This window comes from Varanus komodoensis, unplaced genomic scaffold, assembly GCF_004798865.1.
Source record: "Varanus komodoensis strain SLA01 unplaced genomic scaffold, ASM479886v1 scaffold234, whole genome shotgun sequence".
NCBI lineage: Eukaryota > Metazoa > Chordata > Lepidosauria > Squamata > Varanidae > Varanus > Varanus komodoensis.
The window spans coordinates 42,092-65,131 of NW_025335634.1; the positions used below are offsets into that span (position 1 = coordinate 42,092).

Below are 23,040 nucleotides of genomic sequence, written 5' to 3' on the forward strand. Positions count from 1 at the left end.
TTCTCTTGAGATTATCTAGTACATCCTTTGGAACAGCGCCAAACAGTTCTTTTCTTGAAGACCAGGACAATAAAGATCAACCAGACATAGTGGGAGACATTTATAATAGGCTCCCATACTTTAAATCCTTTAAGAACAACTGCTGGTAGGGTTACAATTCAAATCGAGATTGCAGTTCTATCTCTGCGTAGGGCTGAAGGGGGAACAACCTTCTGCCCACAGTTTTCTTGATCAAGATTATTCCCCTCAAGTGCTGTTTTCCCTATAAGTGTCCATGTGCGTGCATTGTGTTCACACATTCAAAATAATAATGCAGAGCTTTAGCTATAGGCAAGCTTTTGGACAGCTGCTAGGGAAAGAAGAGAAATGGCTGTTGTCCCTTCCTCCCAAAAGTGTCATTTCTAGCAGGGGGCAGGGAGGCAACCCCCCTGCAGCCGCTTCTTTTCGGGTTGATGGATTGAGCTGGGCACGTCTCCCCCTTGCTGCAGTGTTGATCCTGGGAGGCAGGAGTTGTGGCCTCCAAGCCAGGCTTGGCCGTACCACAAGGCGGACTGAGGTGGCCACAAAATATTTTGGACTACAACACCCATCAGCCTTCTGTACTGGTTCTGCTGGCAAGGGTTGATAGGAGTTGTCAGCTAGAAGTTATGCAAGCTTTGTATATGTTCAGGCTTAGAAGTTTTATGTACATCAAATAAGTCCAATAATTAGAATACCTCTTATGGTAAAACTGTGTTTTCCCTTTTTCATTTTTGTGTGCGGGGTGCTGAAAACAGGTGATTCCTATTTGTGTTATCAGACTCCCTGCAGAGTTCATGACAAGCAATAGGCAGAGGAAGAAAACGGGGAAAGGAGAATGAGGATTGGTCTTGAAGCAAAAGAAAATTAAGACGTGTTAAAAATCCTTTTCTTCTCCATTTTTGTTCAGGGTGCTTCGAGTGCTGCATCAAATGCTTGGGGGGTATTCCTTATGCCTCACTGATTGCCACCATCCTGCTGTATGCCGGGGTCGCCCTTTTCTGTGGCTGTGGCCATGAAGCACTCTCGGGAACTGTCAACATTCTTCAGACCTACTTTGAGATGGCGAGAGCTGCTGGGGACACCATCGACGTCTTTACCATGTGAGCGTCTCCCTCATCTTGTGTGACTTTGCTTTTGTGCTGCAGCAAAATTTCTAGTCCCCCACCCCCAATATTCTGTTGAGAAGACATTATTTGAATTTCTTCCAAATGCAGGGGATAACAGATGGGTACAAAATTGTTCTACCAATATAAATATTTCTATTAATAAGTTTGGATGTACATTTTAAAAATGGAATATGTTTTTATCTCCTGTAATACAGATAATGACATCCAAAATTATGTAAAATATTTGGATGCATCCAAATGTTAATATATCTTTAATTGAGCTAACAGTTAAAAGTCTTTAGCTGTATGTTTTGCAACACATCTCACTCAATTCAATGTCTATATATTTTAAAGTTTGAAACATGCTAATCATGTTTCTTATTACATTAATTTCAGCATGAATATGTTTAAATAGGAGGAATATGTTTAGGAACATGGTTTAATAATAGTTTGACTTAATGAAATGTGCATCTTGTACTTAAATAATGGTATAGGTGTGTTTGCTTTGCATAAAATCATTATTCTCCACTCTATAAGTTGGCAGTGTGCACCAGCCAAAAGAATTTTTTCGGACCTTCCTTAATTCAGCTTTTGAGAAAATCACCTAGTTATGATGAGACTGGTTGGAGGCTGTCCACTTTGATCTGGAAATCAGCTTCATGCCTCTGATCATAGGAAAAAATGGCTGTAACTGTTTCCGTTTGCCATTAGTGGATTATATTTACCGAGTTATTATCTCTTTAGGATAAGAATTTGCTTATGAAATTTCAGAAGAATAAGTGCAGTGTTTTTTGCCTTTATATGTGCCTTTATACTTTTTTATCTCTTGGCAAAATGGAATAAAATTTGCATAGATAGCTTGCCCTTCTGAATAGTTCAAGTCTGTCAAATTTCAGATAAATAGGTGTAGGTTATTTGCTTTTATATGGTTTGAAGATATTCGAAAAAGAATGGGCTTTTCCATATTCCTAATAGACCATTCTTCTAAAACTTATCCAGATAAAAAAGGTTGACCTCTGTAAGAAAATGATCAAGTTTGCAAACATTACAAGCAGTGCTTTAGGTAGAAAGGGAGCACTCATAATTTCAGATGCTGAGAGATGTATTTTGCCTTCCTCTTCTAATTGTGTTCCTTTTTCAGTTTATATAAAATTGGCAACCATCATAGAAGTGCCTTTAGACAAAAAAAACCCTGCATAGTTTCAGAAAGATAGGTGCAGAGACTAGGAAGTTGTGATGGTTGAGAATCAGTGTAAAGCTTTTTTCATAGAGAAGTCTGGAAGCATTTGTTTTGTAGGCTCCTGTGAGCCCTTCCGCAAACCACAGTGCTTGGAGAATCTTTGGTAAAATGTGTCCTTTGATTAGAAAGAGAACTTGTCAGTCAGCAACTCCAGTTCCTTTGCTCTTCACCCCAGAAACAAAAGCAAAACTTGCTAATTTTGAGACATGCTGTCTGCCTTTCTAAATGCGAATTTAGAATTTCTGTAGGGTCCTGCTTTGGTTTTGCTCACTTTATAATTTATTTGCTAATGAACTGATAAGCTGGTGGGAAGCTCAGCTGTGAAGTGCTTAAGGTCAGGTTTCACACTAGCAACAATAGGTGGAAATAAGAAGAAGGCAGGAAAAACTCATAACAGAGGCTGATCCTAAGGGATGATTGCAAGCAAAGCCTGAAATCACTAAATAGGAGAGCTTGAGAGAGTCTTTAAAAGGGAAGGCAGCCTTCACAATAGACCAATGAGACCTGAGGAGAAAGCAGTTGGTAGCCCAGCATGGAGATGTCTTACGAGAAACATTGCATGCAGTTGCAAATAAACCTACTTGAAGGAAGAGAGTTAAGGGGTAATAGCTCTTTAGGATGGGAATATACTTATCAAAATTCAGAGAAGAGGTACGTTTAGCTAAGTCCTCACCAACCACTGCCTTAATATAGCATTTAAAAAAAATGTTAACTTGCTAGGCAGCTTGTGGCGCTGGAGGAGTTTTAGCCTACAATTTTACCAGCCCTAGCCAGCATAGCTAATGGTGAGGCATGATGGGACTTGTAGGCCAAAACATCTAGAGAGCCTCAAGTTACCTATCCTTGCCTTAAAATAAATAATAAGTAGTGTCTCGTTGAAATCGATTTTAAGCTTTTAGCAGATATTGTATAATATCCTATTACTACTATTGCATTGCATTTATATATCATCTTTTTTCTTCTTGTGAGGAACCCAAGGCAGCTTACTAATGTTAAGCCTTTGTTTTGATTATTGGAATGTCTAAATTGCCCCCCATGCCTAAATCAAGCTGAGTTCAAGCATAACCAGGAATATGTAAGCATTGGAAAGGAAACATGGAATAAGTGGAAAGTGAAGCTGAAGGATGAATTCCATTTTGGAGACTCTGTTGGGGGCTTTATTGCCTTCCAGGAGTGAAAGGACTGAAGGCAAAAGGGATAGGGTCAAAAGAAAATCCTTAGGAGTGGCATTCCAGGCTAATGGAGGATGACTGCACAAAAGTTGGACAGTCAAGAAATTATCAGTGATTGGAGGGAAAGGGGACATGGCCTTCCAGGAAACCTGGCCCTGAGACCCCTGAAATAACTCATTTTAAAGGTACATGCATAAACTAGTGCGATCAGGGATGAAATGAAACACTCTTTGGGTTTTAGGACCAATGGTGCCTGGAAGAACAGATCCACCTCATAGTCAGGATCTTCAATAGCATTTCTGTGATTTGGAAGGATCAGCCATCCTGTCCCCTCCCGTTCCCTCCCCTCCCCTCCCCAGAATAAGAAATAGAATCAGTGACAGGCCAATGGCAGTGGGGGCAGATTCATCTGACTTAACTTCATTGCTTGATAGTTAGTGCTCATTCATATTGCTTATGCTGTTGCTGTTAAATGGGTTATATTTTTAGACTTGCATTTAGAATGATGCCTCTTAAAGCTGACTTTACAGCTAAGGCTCTGGCTTATTATAGATTGAAAGCTAATCCATTTTTCTAGACTTTTAAGGTAATGAGTCTCTGGGTAGCTATTATTTCTGAAACAGTAAATCAGTGCTTCGAGTGTTATCACAAATTATCTGTGTTTACTGTGTCAGAGCTATACGTGAAATACCAGTCAAGAAACATAGTTATAATTCAAAGAATTCAGACACATTGATAAGCAATGGCATTTATCAGTTAATTTGTTCATTATGAACATGTAATTGATGCTCAAGTCTCCCTGTGTCTTGGGGATTCTACATCCCTCTACCCCTGCTGTTTTGTAGTAGCTGCCGTTTGTTTATAAGGCAAGCTATTAGAACTCACGAGACAAGGTTTAAACCTGCACTATTGATAAGTGGGTGTTGCTGACATTCAGCAAGCCAGCATCTCACACGTGTCCTATCTTATTGGATGATTGTGAGGATAACATGCGTGGTGGTGGAGGGAGAAGCGTGCATGCCACCCTAACCTTCCTGTGCAAGAGTCTAATATTTTCATGCTTTCGAATGGTGGATTGTCATGGAGGGTTTGGAAGTCAGTAATCAATAGAAAATGCACCCAAAAGCTTCAGTTTTCCTTTCTGCCTTCTTGGTAACTCTCTTCTTTTTCTTGCGAAATGGAGAATTGAGGGCTTTTTGTTTTAGCTGTGCCACCCTGCTGAATATACCTCTGAATACCTCCAGATCAGTCTTTTAGTGTGAAATTGCACTGTCTCATTCGTGGAATTTTGTGCAGGCTCCAGCCAATATTACCTTTTATTTTCCCACAGTTTCCATCTTTTGTCTCACCACAAAAAACCCTCTACAGAAGGAAGGACATAAATAATGAGCACAATGCCTTTTGGTTGTTAGCACTAGGAGCTGTTCATAGGCAATGCTCTCTCAGTGCTTCAGCTAGTCATGTACAAGGGGTCTTCAGCTGGAGTTGGCTGACCAGGCTTCACAAAGTTCATTCTGTTCCTCTGGCAGTAGGAGACAAAAAAGAGAACTGTGGATTCCAAGCTTGGATGTTATAAGAGAAGCTGCTTATGTTAGTAGTCAGTCAAGCTCAGATATTAAAAGAATTTTTCTTGTTTATTTGAATTGACTCAAATTTGGCATAATTTGATCTGAATGCCTTATATTATCTCAATTTGCATGCCTGCCTTAGGCTTTTAACTGCAAAATCCTACTGCTCTTGATTCATGAGGTGGTGGCAGCTGATAATTTAGTTTATTCTGTGGAGAGTTTAATTCAGTTACAAAGGTGTAGCATTTGGATGCCCAGCTGGCTTTCCTTGGGTAGAAAAAGCAGGATGAAATTTGATAGACAAGTGTAAATTTCTTTATTTAGGAAAAAGATGTCAAATGCATAGGTATTCACAATAGTAAGTACAAAAACCTGGAAGCAAAAAATGATACATACTTTCAGTACATTATGAGAGGGTGAAACTCATTAGAAAAGACAATCATGTTAGGGAAAGGCAAAAGAAGAGCAAGAGCAAGTAAGAGTTGGAGTGACTCCCCAAAGGAAGCCATGGCCTCCAGTTTTCAGGAGCTCAGCAGGATCATAAAGGGCAGGGCTTTTGGAGGCATTTGTGCACAGGGTTATCATAAGTTGGAGATGACTTGATGGCACCAATCAACAACAGAGTGTGTGACAGGATCTTGAAGTGGTAGCTGATCACAGGCTGAATGTCAGTAGGTACCTGATGTGATCGTAAAAAGGGAAATGTATCAATAAGTATATGACTTATCCCTGAAAGGTATTTATTAAGTTCTGGTGATCCCACTTTACCTGATGCCTTCATCCTCCAGGGCCCCTCCTGTGTTTTATAGACATTTCTGCAGGTTTTGTTTTGTTTTTTTTTAGAAAGAAGATAATGCAATATTTTCCTGGATGAGGCCATTATTTGTTCTGGCCTTGTGTAAATTTGCAATTCCGCTCTATAGTAAAACATTATCTTGTGTTGCATAACATATACATGAACATATAGAAAGGCAGTGGGGAAAATCCTCAGGAAAAAACCTTCTGTGGAGGACACTCAAATCCTCCCACATGTTATAAAGTTCATTTATATGGAGGGACGGGATCTGTGCAGATGAAAGATGACCGTGCAGATCTGCCCTTAGGAAGGGGGCAGAAGATTTGTATGGCTTATTATGGCTGCAGGAACTTATTTGCAGAGTTTCAAAAGAAGTGATATCTCTCTTTCTGCAGCTGAGTAATTTGAGGATTTGCACGGTTCTCTGTTAGTGAAATGGAAATTCAGCAGCCCACACAAGCTAGATATCAAATAATACAGTAAATAATGAATCAAACCTACAGAAAGCATTTATCTTTGTCAACTCATCTTTGCCTGTTAGTGGTAGCATTTCAAAACTGTGCAGGGGAACTCACTGTGGCAAATTATATGTAACCATGCTTACAGTTTCACTAATATTTATTGGCAGAATTGTTCAAATATAACCTGAAGCTCAATATCTGTGTGGAAGATTTATTGCGGTTTTGGCAAAAGATTAAAATTACTAGCAATGGATGAAGTAGCCTATGCTGAGCTCACAAAGTATTTTTGATTTTGCAAATATTCCTTGCCAAAGGTATGCAAATACCTTTGAAGAATTTTTTTCTGTGTGTTATGTATGTGTAACTACCAGTACAAAACCATGGATGGAGGTCCTGTTCTCGTGTTGGGTGCCAATAAAATTTGAATGTTTTCAACTGTTTAAAACAAAATGGAAAAGATGCGACCTACCAGTTTAAGGGAACATGTAGTTTAGCTCCCTCAGCATAGTGCCCTTATTGTTGCCATGCTTGTGTTCTCTTTTGTGCACTTCCACAGTGCAGGGGACTAGGCATATGAGAAATCTGTGCTGTTGCTGTTTATTGTTAACAACTAAAATTCTCTAAAGGCTGGTTGGCTAAGGGTGGGTATCTGTGTTTTCTTTGAATGAGGCATCTGTTTCATTGTGTAGAATATGGCACATTCTCAATCACCGCAATGCTGCTTTCATAGAAAACATTCTAATTTCATGCTGTCTGGTTCATAATATTTCAGCACCCATAATATGAAAGCCCAACAAATTTTAAGCCTATACCATGTAATAGCTTCAGGATTCCGTCGGCATTTAATCATTTCAGGGCATAAAACCATAAATGGCTCAACACTGGCATGATTTTGTCATCATGATTTCACATTTCTTTTGAAGACATAATCTTGGGAGACACAGAATTAACCGTTTCTAACTAATCAACCATGTTAATCAAAATTCTTTGCATTCCAAATCTTATTGTTTCTATTGTCTTGTTTTGTAAAATGCAATGACAGTATTAAAGGTCACACCCTGTGATAGACTCAGCCAGGGAAATCTCTTAAAAGATGGCTGGCAGCTGATTTGTTGATGAGCTGTAGGAATGCAGATAAACTATTGCGGTGATCCGGGAGCCACAAGGGATAAAATCTGACCTTTGTTTGAGAGATGTCTAGCTTAGTGTGCTGAGACCATCTGGTGGGATACAGTTCTGAAGCCATCATCAGTGCATACCTGTCTTCTTGATACATATTTAAAACCTGTTTAATGACTCTACATTGCACAAAACAAGAACGACCTCTTATGACAGCCATTCAGTGCCACTGTGAACTGTAAAAAAGTAGCTTGGTTGTAAAAAGTTTCTTTCTTGTGCAGTTAATGCTGTTAGAGCCAATTCACATGATAAAGTCAAATGCGGGCCGTATTATTCATTTATTTATTTATTGCATTTGCATTCCTTCCCCCGCCCCCCCAGCCAGAATGCTCTCTGGGTGGCTCACAGCACAGTCATAAACAATAATACAGATAAAAATAGAAAATACACATACAAATAAATGACAATAATAACTAAAACCATAGAACATAATAAAGTAAAAACACAATATAAAACAACAGGAGGACACACACATTATAAACAATAAAACTACCAACCAATAAAACAATAAAGCAATAAACCAGCAGCAAGACCAATATCATAATCTAAAAATAAACTAACTAAATAAACAAAACAGTCCTAACTTGGTGCCAAAAACAAGGTAAAGTGGGTGCTAGTCGCACTTTCCTTGGAAGGGAATTCCAGAGGTGGTGTGGGACAGCAAAGAAGGCCCTTTTGCTCATCAATTCCCACCTCACCTCATGGGGCAGGGGGAAGAGGGCTTCCATATTAGGCCCCACAAGCCCTGTATGGCCACCAGTATCTGCTCCCACTGAAAATGGGGAGGGGGGCAAGGAAAGGAAAAAGTGCTCTAGGGAGGGGTTTATGGTTCCTGCCTTCGAAGTAGAGAGCAGTGCGTGGCAGCCCTTGAGATCAGGCTGTGAAAGAGAACCTATGACTACCCCGTAGTGAAATACCAATAAGGTAGTCTTTTTGGCACCAGGTTATGATGGCCATTTGTGCCGAGGCTTTTAAAGACATACTGGGCTATCCAAAGACTTAAGAGGTTGCTGTTAACTGTATGTTGTAGCAGCTTTTTTCTTTTGGGGTTTAAAATCTTTGTATTTTGATAAGATTTTATAGTATATTGCGCTTTTTTTCCTTAACTGTTTTAACCTGCCCAGAGAGATTTGGCTATTGTATAGTACAGAAATGGAGTATGTAATAACAATAATAAACAATTCCTAAACAACCCTGACAATGGACAACTATCTTACAGTGCATTAAGGGAGGGCTGGCAGGTGCTTAGTCCAAACTGGAAGTAAGATATTGCAAGGAGGAATTAAGATTCCGCTCCAGCTCCTCACTCTGCACATGGACCTCTGCTTTTAGACTCGTGGAAGTGGCAGTGTTGCATGCGTATCAAATCAGGGAGTCCTGCTGTTGAAAGCAGGGGGAGTGGGAGAAGGCCTATTTGCATACTCCCTTTTCTCCCCACTTCACCCCGCAGGGTCTCCCTGGAGCAACATGGTAGCTGGCACAAGGTGATCCAGTGGGCAGAAAGAAATGGCATCATGGCTTCCCTCTACTGTTGGTGGAAGCTAGATTGGAGGCCCTTCTAGTAACGGAAGAACTCATTCTTTGCACATAAAAGGACCGTTAGATCCATATCCACGGGTGCCATGCCTTCAGTTTCCCTCCTTTGTCTATGTGCTGTGCAGTGAATTTTTTATTTTATTTTTTATTTTTAAAAGCAAAAGCCAAATAAACAAACAATAACCCCATGACCTCATTTCATCTTGGAAGGGAAAGTGGAAAACACACAAAGCAAACTTTTTGTTATGCTGCCAGCTTAAAAATTCATTCATTCAAAAACCGAGTTTGTGTCAAAGGCTTGCGGATCTGGTCTGAATCCTTGTGACACTTTTGGATTACAAATGGATCTTTCTAATGAAAGTGAAGTGTTGAAAATATCAGGGAGTAGGGTCAGTTGGTCATGATTCTCATTCTATTTCATGATTGAAAAGGCGTGCAGTGTAGAAATTAATAGGGGATATGCCCAGTGAAGGTAGAGAAAGTTCGTTTCTGTTGGCACAATCCTATGCATGGTAGACAAAAAACAATTCCCACAACTCTCAGCATGCCCCCAACCAGGAGTTGTAGGATCTTTTTCTGTCTAAATATTCATAGAATTGCACCATATGTATTATACTAGCATTTGGCATCCTTTTACTATGAGTTCTCCAAGCCATAGAATTCTATAAGACTGAGAAATTAGACATAGCTTAATTTGAGGCAGCAATAGGCACACTTTGCTACATCTACATCATTATTGCTGAAGGCAAAGAATGCCAACCAAAAAAGGGAAACGTAAAATGGCAAATGCGTTAACATTATCCTGTAACAGCAGAGATTTGATTTGTAATGGAGAAATGGTCTTGACTGCACACTTGAACAAAACAGATCATCAACTGCCCACCCAGCTCTTCCAACTGGATGTGGAAAGTAACAAGCATCCATTCATCTGTGCAAGTGCATTGAAGAGCATTGGCAGTTTGACAGCTGTTTATGTGTTTTGCACTGAAAGAAGGGGAGATCCCAATATATTCTAAATACATAAAATGTTAAAATGCCACTGTCAGTCTGTATGTGTGTGTTGCACCAGCATAAATTGCTTGAATGATTTTCACTGGAAGAAATCTGCATTTCTTATGTGAATATTCACTGTTCTGTGATTCATAAGACAAGATCTATCAGCAACTCAGTTACCTTATTGCTACACTGTATCAACTGCTGATGTCCCAACTGGAGAAATGCCTGTCTATTTTTTTTAAAGTGTTAATAGTCAGAGTCTTCAGTAAAATTTTACTAACATGTATACCTTTTTATTACACAGGATTGACATCTTCAAATATGTGATCTATGGCGTAGCAGCTGCCTTCTTTGTTTATGGCATTTTGCTGATGGTAGAAGGATTTTTTACAACTGGTGCCATCAAGGATCTCTATGGAGATTTCAAAATCACCACCTGCGGCAGATGTGTCAGTGCCTGGGTATGTTAATATGACAGCGTTGATTACCCATGCTAATTTAGCTGGGCTGAAGTGTTTTAATTAATTCATACAAAGTTAAATGGTTTCTATAGACACAAAATATGTCTCTGAGAATGTATCTGGAGCAGATGATGTCATTGTCTTAGACTTAAGGATTTGCAGAAACCTTAGGCGTAATGCTTAGAAACACTATATTCTATGGATCTAGGCTTCAGAAGGTGACTCACAGCATTTTAGACAGTGGCTAAATTCTCCTCCTTTTAAAGAACACACAACAATATTGTGCTTGGATTGTACTTCAAGAGTATACTGCTTTATGCAGGGTACTTATATCAAGATGTCACAGCTCTCTTTTAGATGGTCATTTGATGGTAATGCTAATTATGGTATCCATGTTGCTTTTCTGTGAGATTGGTTTTGGATAGTACAAAAAGCCTCCTACTTTTTGCACTTCCACTGCGATGTCAGAAGGGGACTTTGCATGGGTAGGATGCACCATCTGTCCTGTAGTTGTAGATAACCAGCTATTCACTTGTGAATTCTCTCCCACACATTCAGAAAGAAACTGGATAGCCATCTGAGTGAAATGGTGTAAATTGGTGTCCTGCAACAGCAGACCCAATGGCCTTTTTAGCCCCTTCCAACTCTACTATTCTGTGTTTCTATGACATTCAAAGTCCCTCTAAGTGAAGTAAGTGTACCATGTGGGAGAAAATAAGCCCAAGTGCACAGACCAAGATTCCTTCTATCCTGCCCAGCCTGCCTTGTGCTATTATGAAAATAAATGTAGCAGTTATTTATTTTAGGCAATGCACAATAATCTCTGCTCACAGGAATTACGATTTGGTATCAGAAAATTACATTGCGTGAGATGGGGCACTATGGTTAGCTGCATAGGCCAAAGAAGCCAGGATGAAGGTGTAGTTGCATAAGAAAAGTATGTGTATGTAGCTTATTCAGGCATCCAAGCATACTTACATGAGCACACAAGGTGGAAGAGTGAGAACTGTTCTCATCACCCTCCTCAAGTGCAGGAAATCCTTCCAGGCCTCTTCAATTTATGGGCAACCTCTATTGGTAGAAGGAATCCTGCTTCAGAGGACCATGAGGAGGGAGGGCAAGAATGGTGGTGGTGGTGGTGGGTGGACAGGCAGATCTTGCTTGTTCATTCATCTCTCCCTCCTCACATGTTAGGATGCTATTCTGAATATGGCTTTTATGTTAAAACAAAAGCGGTTATTAGTTTGAGGGTACAGAAACATAATCCAGATGGTTTTATAACTGGATAATAATGGGATGTTTGAAATTATTATAAGGGAGGCTGTTAGGAGAATGTATAACAATATGTTAAACAACGTAAAGAGATAAGAAACAATCCACAATCTTAAAATGGTGAAAATGAAAAGCTAGGCCCATCTTCAGGATAATCAATGTGCCTCACCGAATTGCTTTTCATTTTAAATTCTTACATACTGATCCAAATTGTGTTTACTTGGAAATTAATGCAGATGATTTCAGTATGACACCTTTTAAATGAGATGCAGTTAAGATCAGGGCATTAGGTTGCAACCCAAGGCTTTCTTGAATAAAATGGGCTTATGTTTTCCACCATAATTACCTAATTGCTCATGGTACAGATAAATGTTGGATGGTGAATATGTCTATTTTCACTCGATGTTACTTGTTCATATATTCACTCTTAAATCCACTCTGACCTGCATTAATTGGCAAATATTTAAAATCTGCATGAAAAGCCACATTTAATTTTATCTCAGACTATATGTAATTTGAGCATTTGGAAACATTCAGGAACTACAAATGTTGGAAGTGCCATAAACTATGATGTATGGATCAGTTCAGTTTGTTTTGGAATCCACAGATTAAATTCTGGAAGTCTTCATGTTAATAACCCATAAATCTCTGTTTAACAAAACAATGTGAACCATTACTGTTGGGTATTTAGTCCAAACATTGTGATTGCCATATTGATGGACACAGTAATGAAAATTGTGGTAATCAAGGTTTTGCTATGTAAAGGGACTAGTATGTAATACTATATGCAAAAAAGACCTGTCATTTCTAAATGTCTGATTTCTAGCAAGGACTTATTGCAAATTTGATCGAGCAAGACATGTGGCCATAGAAACATTTGTATCTGCATATTTCAGGAACTGGAAACTCTGAATGTGATTCTGATTTTGAAAAATAGTTCTGCAAAGATTAGTCATCTGTGTTTGTTTTTTGCAACTGTGAAACTGGAGCAATTGTTATATAAAAGCATTTTTCTAGACTGACAAATTTAAAGGCTGGTCTGATAACAAGATCTGAAATTTCTGGATGACCACACTTCTAATTAGCTAGGAATCCTTATTCATAGGGCATTTCACTCCTTGAAGTTCATCTGTTATGTTTCCAAACTCTGTCTTCTTCAGCACCTTGCTCCATGGACAAACACAGAGTTAATTGCAATGGAGGAGTCAATTCACTCAAGAGTCCTTACTAGCAATTTTTTCAAAGATGAATCAGGGTCATAGCCCAGGTCAAGCCCCCAGGATAACAGGGAAATACAGTCAGAATTCAGAGACAGCATTAAGTCTATAGCGCAGGAGTCCAAAGGTGAGCTAAGGTCAGGATACAAGAAGCCAGAAATTAGTGTTGTTTTCAACAAATTCCAGATAACATGTCTCCTATGCACTACACATGGTGCATCTTCTGCATTTTATAATCCTTACTTCTGAGGATTTGCCTGGATTCCAGTGCTTTGTTTTAAAGGAGTCTTGTTGATCTACCCCTTAAGGCAACAATGCTATCTGGGACTGGGTGGGTGCTGGCACTCTGCTGGCAGGGACAGGAATGTGGTCCTCTCTCCGACGAAATGTTATAATAATAATAATCATAATAATAATAATAATAATACCTCCTAACATACATGGTTCCATGGTCTTCTTTTTCAAGTAATTCTGGCTTCTCAGAAGGAATGTCCCTCCTGCAGAGACATGGATTCTCTCCGCCCCCCACCCCAGGGACTCCGGATTCTATCACTGTTTATTAGCTTGTAGAAAAAGCACCTTGAATTTCTCAGCTGGTATCTGGCCATCTTCTGGGGATTAATATTTTCATGCTGACAGTGGCTCTGTGTCACCGTAACTCTTTCCCTTAATTGTGTTGCCTTTACTACAGGGTTTTTTATTACCTTTTGAACATATGTTTGCAGAAATTCTTAATCATTAATGAGATTTCTATCTTCATCTGTAAGATAACCAACTATTGGCCGCATACATCTTCCCTTTAACTATTCACATAAATTTAACATGACACCTTTTAGTACTGATTTTTTTTCATACTGGCATTTTGGTGGTATATCATTCTACAGTTTGATATATTGGAAAAGAAATAGCTTATGGGTTCATTTAGCAATCTTGTCTTTTCAAAGAAAGCATATAACAGGCTTCTTTTTTTCTATATGTAAATCATATGGTACTTAAGTGGGAGCCATTAATTACATGTGCACATAGATTACTAAACTGCACTTTCTCCACTTGCTTGCTTAAAACTAAATTCAAATGAGGAGCACAAAATGTATGTTTTCTGATTTCCTGGGGTGCTTTTTAAAGCAGTCATTAACCTCATTGACCCAAAGAATCAGAAATAAGGTCTTTCTTTGGAGCATCGTGATAAGAACATAAGCAGAGACCTGCTGAATTGAATCAAAGCTCTGCCTGATCCAATATCTCCTTCCCATAGTGACTACCCAGATGACTTTGGGTAGAACAATTGCAGGACATGAGGGCAACTACTGGGCATTAGAGATGTTTTTCCTTTGATTTTAGAGATATCACATAGCCTACCATGTGGTTACCATAGTGGTTACTTGGACCTATCCTCATGGGTTTATTTAATCCCCTATTAAAGCTATCCAAGTTGGCAGCTGTCACCACATCTTGTGGTAGCAACTTCCATAGTTTAACTTCCCTTAGTATGGCTGGAAATTCCCATTGTGTAGTCATTGGATGACCCAATTTTAGATTCCAGTATTATATGAGGAGGAAAATTTCTAACTTTCCATTTTCTCTTCACTATGAATTATTTGAAACATTTCTGTCACATTTCTCCTTATTTATCTTTTTTCCCAAGATAAAATGCCCCAACATTGGTTTTTTCTGACACCATAGATTTGTTTAAATCATTGCATAATAATTACATTATACAAAGCATTGTATGATATGGATAATTTTTATGCCTTTCCTAATGATACCCATTATTCATAACAGCTACACATTAGGTCAATATTTTCATCAACCCAAGTCCCCTTTCCTGGTTAATGATTTCCAGCTCATATCGCATTAGTGCATATGTGACATTTGGAGCTTTATCCCAATATGCACCACTTTGATTTTGCTTCCTTTGAACTGTAATTCCCATTTTAATGCCTGTTCACCTAGTTTTGAATCACTTCTTAATCCCTTTAATATCCAAAATCTCTGAATGAGTTTTTTGGCCTGAGGGGTAAAGTAAAGCTCTTCAGAACCTTATCACATTCAGAAGATCTTTGGCCCATCAGAAACAAGTGTACATACAGAGGTACAAAATTTGAGGAATGAACCCACTGTAGAAGTTCACACCCTTAATTTTGTTAGACACAGAATCTTTTCTCCCTAGCTGGGCTCTGCAAGAAGTGTTTCTGTGTGCTACTGCACTAGTGGGCTGAAAACTGGTGATATCAGTAACTCTCTGAGGCAGTTTTCAATGTTTGAGAATGGGGGTGGATGCACACTTCACTGAATAAATATATGTTCAGTGCTTTAAAAATGAATACAGCTTGTCTGCAGCAGCAGGAATTTGGCGGACGAGACAGACTCCTGAATCAGTACTGGATTTGCTAGCCAATACATATGTCAAAGGCATTGTGAATGCAGGAGGACACTTGGCTCCATTTGCAAGAACGTAGTGATTCTTCATTTGTATATACCTTTGTAGGAAGCCAGTGAACTGCACCATTTCTTATCTGTTGTGGTTCTTTTTCCAACAAAAAGCTTCTGCCATTCATCTTCAGCTTCCTACTCCTCAGATCACAAGCAAATAATCTCATTCTATTTTCATTTCGTGTATTACATTTCTTTGAAATAGCTGAATCTCTCTGGATTGTTTACAAAGATTAAAACTTCAAAATACATTATGAAAGGCATTTTCATACAAACACAGAAACAAACAGCACACAGACACACATAATTTTAAACAGCAAGAAAAATCAATAAGAAAGATCCAGGAGCTGATGGGGTTCTCCCTTTCTCCCAGCAAGATGCCATTCACAGTTGATCTGCTAAGTTAGCAACTTATTTTTGTATCTTTGCTGTTTCCCACATATCAAGTGATTTAAATGAACCCATGAACTGCAGGCTCAGCAGAGAGCCACATGAAAACGATACAGAGAAAGCTTACAGAAAGACAGCCCAGTCATCTCCCCTCCTGCTTGCACAAGCCAAGCAGCACGATGAAAGTCATTTGGGTCAACAGCAAATCCAGCAAAAGATTCCGAATGAGTCTTGCCACAGCACAAGGGCAAGCCATTGAAAGGTTTGAACTTGATGGAAAGGTTTGAACTTCCATCCCTGTGCACTCAGACTGCATGTGCTTCATCCCATCCCTGCTGACTGCAACTATGAACAGCTTTTCCCAGAGCTAGTCAGGAGTGCAGAGTGCAAATTAAATGGGAACAGTTGATGCCAAGTCGACTCCATGTGCTGCCTCAAGGAGTAATTTGGGATCCCAGGTGGGTCAGAGCTGAGCAACAGTTCTGACCTGCAGAGGTTCAACACTCATAAATAAATTCCAGACAATACACAGCAGGGTAGTTTGCACTGATGATGTGCCAGAAGCTGAATGAAACTCAACTGGAGAAAATACCATGTGTATTGCAGGCTGGAAATCAATATTGGTTAGGCTTTTTCTACAGTGGCCTCAGGGCTAGCTTTATCTGGCAGCAAGAAGAAGCACACTGCCTCAGGTGCTGGGATTCAGGATGAGTAGTTGGAAGAGTTTGATGTCAAAATGATGAAAAATTTTGGTCCTTGGAAGGGAAGGGGGGATATATTTGGTGTTGAGCTTCAGGCTGATGCTGAATCTGGGCTGATGCTGAAGTTCTTTGTGCTGAAATGATTACGTGAAGGCCATCTAAATTGTGCTCCTCATAGTCCACCAGATAATTGGTATGAAGGCCATCTAAATTGTGCTCCTCATAGTCCACCAGATAACTGGTTTTTCAGGCTGTGTTCAGCGTGATTATGATGGCACATGTACATTCATACTCACCACAAATATGTTCCACCTAGGCTGCTACATGGGGAGAAAGGGGATTTGGTGACAGCTGAAGATGGGGCACCTGTGAGTGCCATGTGGGAATCTTTCTTTGGCTGCTCGTACATGCCCTAGCAGAAAAGCAACAATTTCCAATCAAACTTTGTTCTTTAAATCTTCAGGGCATGCTTTTGGACACAATATAATGGATCAGGTTAATTTGCATGGAACTGAATTAGCATCTTTAGTTAAGCCATAAACTGTTCCAATAAATTGCATAGGAGATATATTAGGCATGCAGCATAATTAATGCATTAATGTTAACACACTGATCTTCAAATTGGGTTAGCTTGATCAGGGCAATGATGTCTAGCTGCTGAGAGGATTCGAGGCTTGTTGTACAGTGATGAAATGAACAAATGCTGGCATCATGTGTAGTAATTCATGTCTTGCAATTTATTATCTGCATATGCAGTGTGAAGGGTGGGGGAGAAGTCAACACAATTCCATTAGATTCACACTTTCCATCCTTCTGCTTAGGGACTGTTTGACATTCTTCTTTGATGGCTTCAAAGTGATGCCTGTAAGGTATCAAACAAAAAGAGACAAGCATGGAATGCATAATTAACCAGCTTGCTTATGTCAAATGTTTATGCAATGTGGCTATTCGTGTGAATTGATGAGGAAAAGGTGGCTTTTAATCTTACTTCTTTTTAATTTTTTTAACTTCCTGATGAAAGTAATAACAGTACCTTTGCTCCAGTGCATTTTGTGTTTATTTATTTAGAAAATGTGTAGGCCGTCCATCACTGTTGTCTCTGAACAGCTTACAACATTATTCCAAATCCTAAATAAAATAATTTAACTGTTCCACAACTGAGCCTAAAACTAACCTATTTAAAATAAATTAAACAGGTACTGGTGTGATTTAGGTGATTAGGTGTTTAACAGGTATTAGGTGTGATTCAGAGCCCATCTTGCACCAAAGGCAGTAATATAATTTACATGCGGATTACTTGTTTACTTTTCTGTACAATATGTACCTCCCACTACCGCATCAATGTTTTCTGTCCCAGGTTTGGAAAAGTTGCTGATTTGGGCTAACAGTACTTAGTGCTCGTTTCACCTCACAGAAGCACAGGCACATAAAGATACTATAGTATCACCAATTAAAAAATGATGGAACCACAAAGAAAATGGGGTTGTTTTGAGTTATATCCATTCCAGTTCATGATATCCAGTTCAAATTAGTGGATCCTGCACAAATCCACAGTGGACTCAAATGGGTTTGAATTTCTAAGAATATGACCCACAGATTCTGGGCCTGCCAACTTTTCCCAAGATGTTCAGATTCTGTGAACTTGTGAACCTTTTTTTTTTTTTAATGGTCAGTAAGTTTATGCAATATTGATGGTAGTTTTTCATTTTAAAAAAGCAGTCTTTAAAAATGCACATTTTTCCTATGGGATAAAGCATAAAAATACATATTTTGCAGAGCTGGGGGTATTTGCAAATTTTTAAGAATTTGCAAATTTGTTTATGAATGAATTTCTGTGAATCAGTGAATTGGATGATAGAATAAAAACCACCTGCCAATTTATGAAATATAGAATGGATTTTACAGTATCTTGTATGTCCTTGTGTCCAGTGGACCCCCCCCCCCCCCCGGTGCTGGTAGGCAAGTGATTTATAGCAGAGATAGGGACAAGACACATTGTAATGATTTCAGGAAAGGGAGTAAATTGAACTAGATATTGCTCGGGGGAGGAGAAGATATGTGGAAATGGAAGCACTGTTTTCATGTAGGTGGGATTCTTGTTCTTTTGTTAAGGGATAAGCACATTAGGCTCTGGTTTTGACAGTGAAATATCTGATTTGGACTTTGGATCTGTCCTGTGTAATGGGCCAGAAGCCTTTCCGCCTCCTAAGCAATGAATTGACTATTTTAAATGAAATTATAATATAGAAAAGAAAAAGAGAGAGTATATTACAATAGGATAGCAATCAAAGTCATGTATGTAGCCCACCTTCCATTCGCATCACCAGCCACCCAGTAAGGGAGAAGAAAATAAGTTCTTGGGCATGACAAAAATAGCTGTACATCACAAAGAGAAGAAAAGACCATCCTGTTTATTACCATTGCTTTAGCACAAACATCTGGCATATTGCCAACCCCAAGGTCCAACAATGGGGGAGGGGAGGAATTTCTAATAGAGAAGGAAGTTCTAAATGACTCTATGAGTCTGGATGAGGTTATGTTTAAGAGTGCCTTAAACAATACTGCGGTAGTAATATTAAGATGTGGTGAAAAAAATAAGCCAAGGTGAATTCCAGCTCCCACATCTTGCACCAGTTATACAACTTTAGGACATCCCCCAAAATGTGGGTCAAATGCTATGAGGTATCACTAGAGGATTTTACTAACTTGATTCCTGATATTTTTGTTTCCTATATTGTAGATATCTTAGGAAGTGTTACTGGTGTTTTACCTATGATGGGTCAGAGTCTTTTGTACATGATTTGAATAGGCAGCACTCTATTATATTGTTTTGTTCTACTGTTCATTTAGGGAGACTGTGCTGCTTTTATAAGGAGTTTGTAAGTCATGCAGACTCTCTAAATGGACTTGCAGTTGGTGTCTGGATTAGATTTTTGTAAGATGGGACTGGCTTCAAGTGGGTCGACATTTTCACAGCTATGTGGAATTATAAGATCGATGCATAATTTTGAAAAGTCACTCATAGCATACTGGCCTATTTTTATTCTAGGACAAGTTATTCATTACCCTGATCACTACTTGGCTGTGTAATAAGTCAACTGCATTATTTTAGGCCCATCTGTTTGTATAGTAAGTGCTGCTACCGCATTCTTCTTGCCACTCCATTTGTGATCTTACTTCAGGGTTCTAATTAAATTACCAAAGATTCAGTTTGTTTGCTGGTTCATCAACATAATGAAATTGGCAAGTGTGCTTGTTTCTTCCATTCTGTTTCAGTTGACAAACTCAGAATTTACCTTGAGGCAATACCTCTTTTACCTATGACCATTTTCTGGTGTTGTGTCTGCATCTTTCCATTTCAGCAGGATGGAAGAATGAAAGTTTAGTGAGATCACGTGCCTAGTGGTGGCATGTGAAGTATCTCATGGAAACATGGGGACTACGTTTTCTCTTGCTATAGCAGCCTAGCATAGTTCCATTGCTGTAACCTAAAGGATGATTCATCTCAGTTTTGAAGCATATTGCTAAGAGGGTTTTGATGCCTTGAAGCAGAGAGTGGCTGTGTCCTGCATGGCATCCTGAGTTACTGAGGCTATAGCCAGTGGCAATGTCAGGTTTTTGGGGAATCCTTGTGCAACGTGTCCTCAGTGGGAAACACGTTGATGAATTTGTCCTCTTGGATTTGTCTACACTGCATAGTCATTCATCCTCTTGCTCTGGACTGAATGTGTACCACCATCCAGAGGAAGAATGCAAAGCAAGTGAAGGAAAGTGCTCTATTTCCATCCTCTTTCATTGCTTATATGGTCCAAGAAGGCAGATGAACAAGCTGTGATAGCAAGGGGGAACACCGACAGGGCCAGGAAGCTGCTGGGATTGGCAGTGGGCTTTCTGCAGGGATGTGGGCCAGACCAGGTGCCTAACCCTGACACCAGTCCTTTTTACGCATTTGTTGCGCATGCCATGAGAGCTAAAACAGCCCTCATTATGGGCTTTCTGTCATCCAGCAGCAAAACTAAAAGAAGCATGAAGGCTCATACCTTTAAGTATTAGATCTCTGTGGAGAACAAAAACAGAACATGGTAGGCAGAAAGGAGAATGGATGGCCCACTGAGCTGAAAACAGCCTTTCCTGGCATGACCGCTTGGAACAAAGAGCAAAGCATCAGCATGCAGGCACATCCTCTGCTTGCCACATGCTGCAAGGTGCAAAGTAGGGAGTACTTTTGAAAGGTTTGCCAAGAGAGTGCGTGAGTGAGTGAGTGAGTGAGTGTGTGTGTGTGAGAGAGAGAGAGAGAGAGAGAGCGAGCAAGTTTATATACCCCAATCTCGTGTTTATTTCATATATTTATTTAATGTGTTTGGTTGAGAAAATGTCTATTTCATATAAGAAAATATGATCATGACTTCAACAAATTAAAAATAATTACACAATGAGTTAAAATATATGTACCTAGTAACTAGGCACTTGTCATAAAGACAAAGCATGATTCAGCAGTATTTCAACAGTACCACAAGCAGACATGACCGTACAACTCTTAAGTTGCAGTAAATCTAAAGTTCTTAGTAAGTACACCATCACTAATTCAGGAGAAAAAAAGCCTACTGTTCAATAACCTTGGGCTGCCAGAAGTTAGCAACTGATCATACAACAGAGAGTTGTACTATCTTTCAGAAATAACTTTCTTTCTATAAAATGTGTTGCTTCTTCTAAAAACTAAAATCTGTGCATATATGCTTCTATTGGATTTATTTACGAATATTACAAATGTATGATAGACTACTGTGTATTGCTTTATTATTAATAGTATATCCTACCCAGCAATCTCATTTTCTTCCTCATGAAAAACAGATGATGGCAAACCTGAGAAAATCAATCACATTGATGCCAATTAATAATGTAGAAAGAAATATATGAGCAAGTCAAGACTAAAAAAAAGAAATAAAGTAGATGCCATGGTCTTGTCTGCATTACACCTCTTGCGGCTTCATCTTTACAGCAGCAAACAGAAGCGTGAGGACTAAGTTCAACAAGCCCTAAAGTAAGAATGAGATGTGACAAGCAGGACTGTTGTGCCACGGAGAAATGTTGAGTTAAATTATTCTGGCATGCATGCGTGTCCTTCCTGCTGCTGCACGTGTTCCCCTGTTGACACTGTTATCAATGCAGATCAGGACAGCTCCATGAGAGATGAACGGAAGCAGTATGGAAAACAGGGACCAGTGGGTGTGTATCCAGTCCCCTCACCCAAAAAAGTCCCATTGATTCTTGCTAAGCACATGGCGTAACAAAACAAAATATGACATGAACTTGCAGTTTTTTGACTCATACATACTGACTGTAAAATTGGCATGATTTCTGATTGAGGTGGGGGCATTGAGATTGCAGCTTCTTTGTTATAATGTACAGTAATTCCTTGGTTCACAAACGTTTTCTGTTTAGTTCATGAACAGAAATTTTGCTTCTGTTCACAAACTCCGCATTGGGTGAGGAACATGATCGCGGCCATCTTCCCCGCACCATGACCTCATGGCAGAGCATGTCCGTGCAGGGAAGATGGCCTCATTCGTGTTCACACAAACATGAACGCGGCCGTCTTCCCCACTCTGACACATGGCTGCAGCTTCCTCTAGTTGCAATCGTGGTCACAGACTCTCCCTCCAAACAATAAGCTCCTCCCCACCCACCTTCCTGTCCTCCACTCCAGAAGTCGCCTCAAGCAAGGTTAGCATTCTCTCTCTTCATACTCTACTGTACTTTGTTTCATATTTTTGTGGTTAAAAAAATTACATATGGTTCAAAAAGGAGTAACCTTATTTATAATGAATCTTTTGGGGAAATTTGACTCAGTTTGCAACCAGTTCAGTTCATGACCAAGATCATGGAATGAATTAAGTTCGTGAACCAAGGTACCACTGTATAATAGTTTCCCTGAAAATCAGAGCATGCATATACATAGATGCAAACACATGATTATAGTTTTTGCCGTACCTCAAGTTCTTCTTGTTAGCACAGTTGGCCTAGTCGGTTTGAATTATCCAGCTTTTGCATATAGCCAAACCCAAGTGTTACTTTTAATCACAAGATGACTAGCTATGCAATCCTATACATGTTATCTAAGTGAAACCCCATTTAGTTCAATTAAATTCAGTTAAACTTAGTCCTGGGTAAGTGCTACAATCTGAAAAATGCATTTTGGATAGTGATATTCATCCAAGCCTTGCAAATTGTTCAACCCACAATCATGCTTTGAGAGTGAGATTCTTGAAGATTAACGAATAGCAGTTCAAGTCACTTGTAAGAATGTGAATATCCTCTATGAACAAAGATTGGTTGATTGTAATCAGTGTACTGCAGGGGTAGGGAACCTGGTGCTCTCAAGATGTGGTTTGACTCCAGCTCTCATCAGCTCCAGCCAGCAAGGCCAATGAATAATGTAGAAAGCAGTTGTAGTTAAACATCTGGAGGGCAACAATAATGGTATGAGGAAA

At 39.4% G+C, this 23,040-nt stretch overlaps 1 protein-coding gene across 1 annotated transcript in view; it reads left to right on the forward strand.

The window, feature by feature from the left end:
- The first annotated feature begins 933 nt into the window (after positions 1-933).
- Positions 934-23,040, forward strand: part of LOC123024463 (neuronal membrane glycoprotein M6-a) — a 37,107-nt gene continuing 15,000 nt past the window's right edge. Inside the window, exons 1-2 of the mRNA XM_044432183.1 lie at positions 934-1,121; positions 10,380-10,536. Coding sequence (XP_044288118.1) covers positions 1,081-1,121; positions 10,380-10,536 — 198 coding nt within the window. The 5' untranslated portion in view covers positions 934-1,080. The remainder of the gene's footprint in view (positions 1,122-10,379; positions 10,537-23,040) is intronic.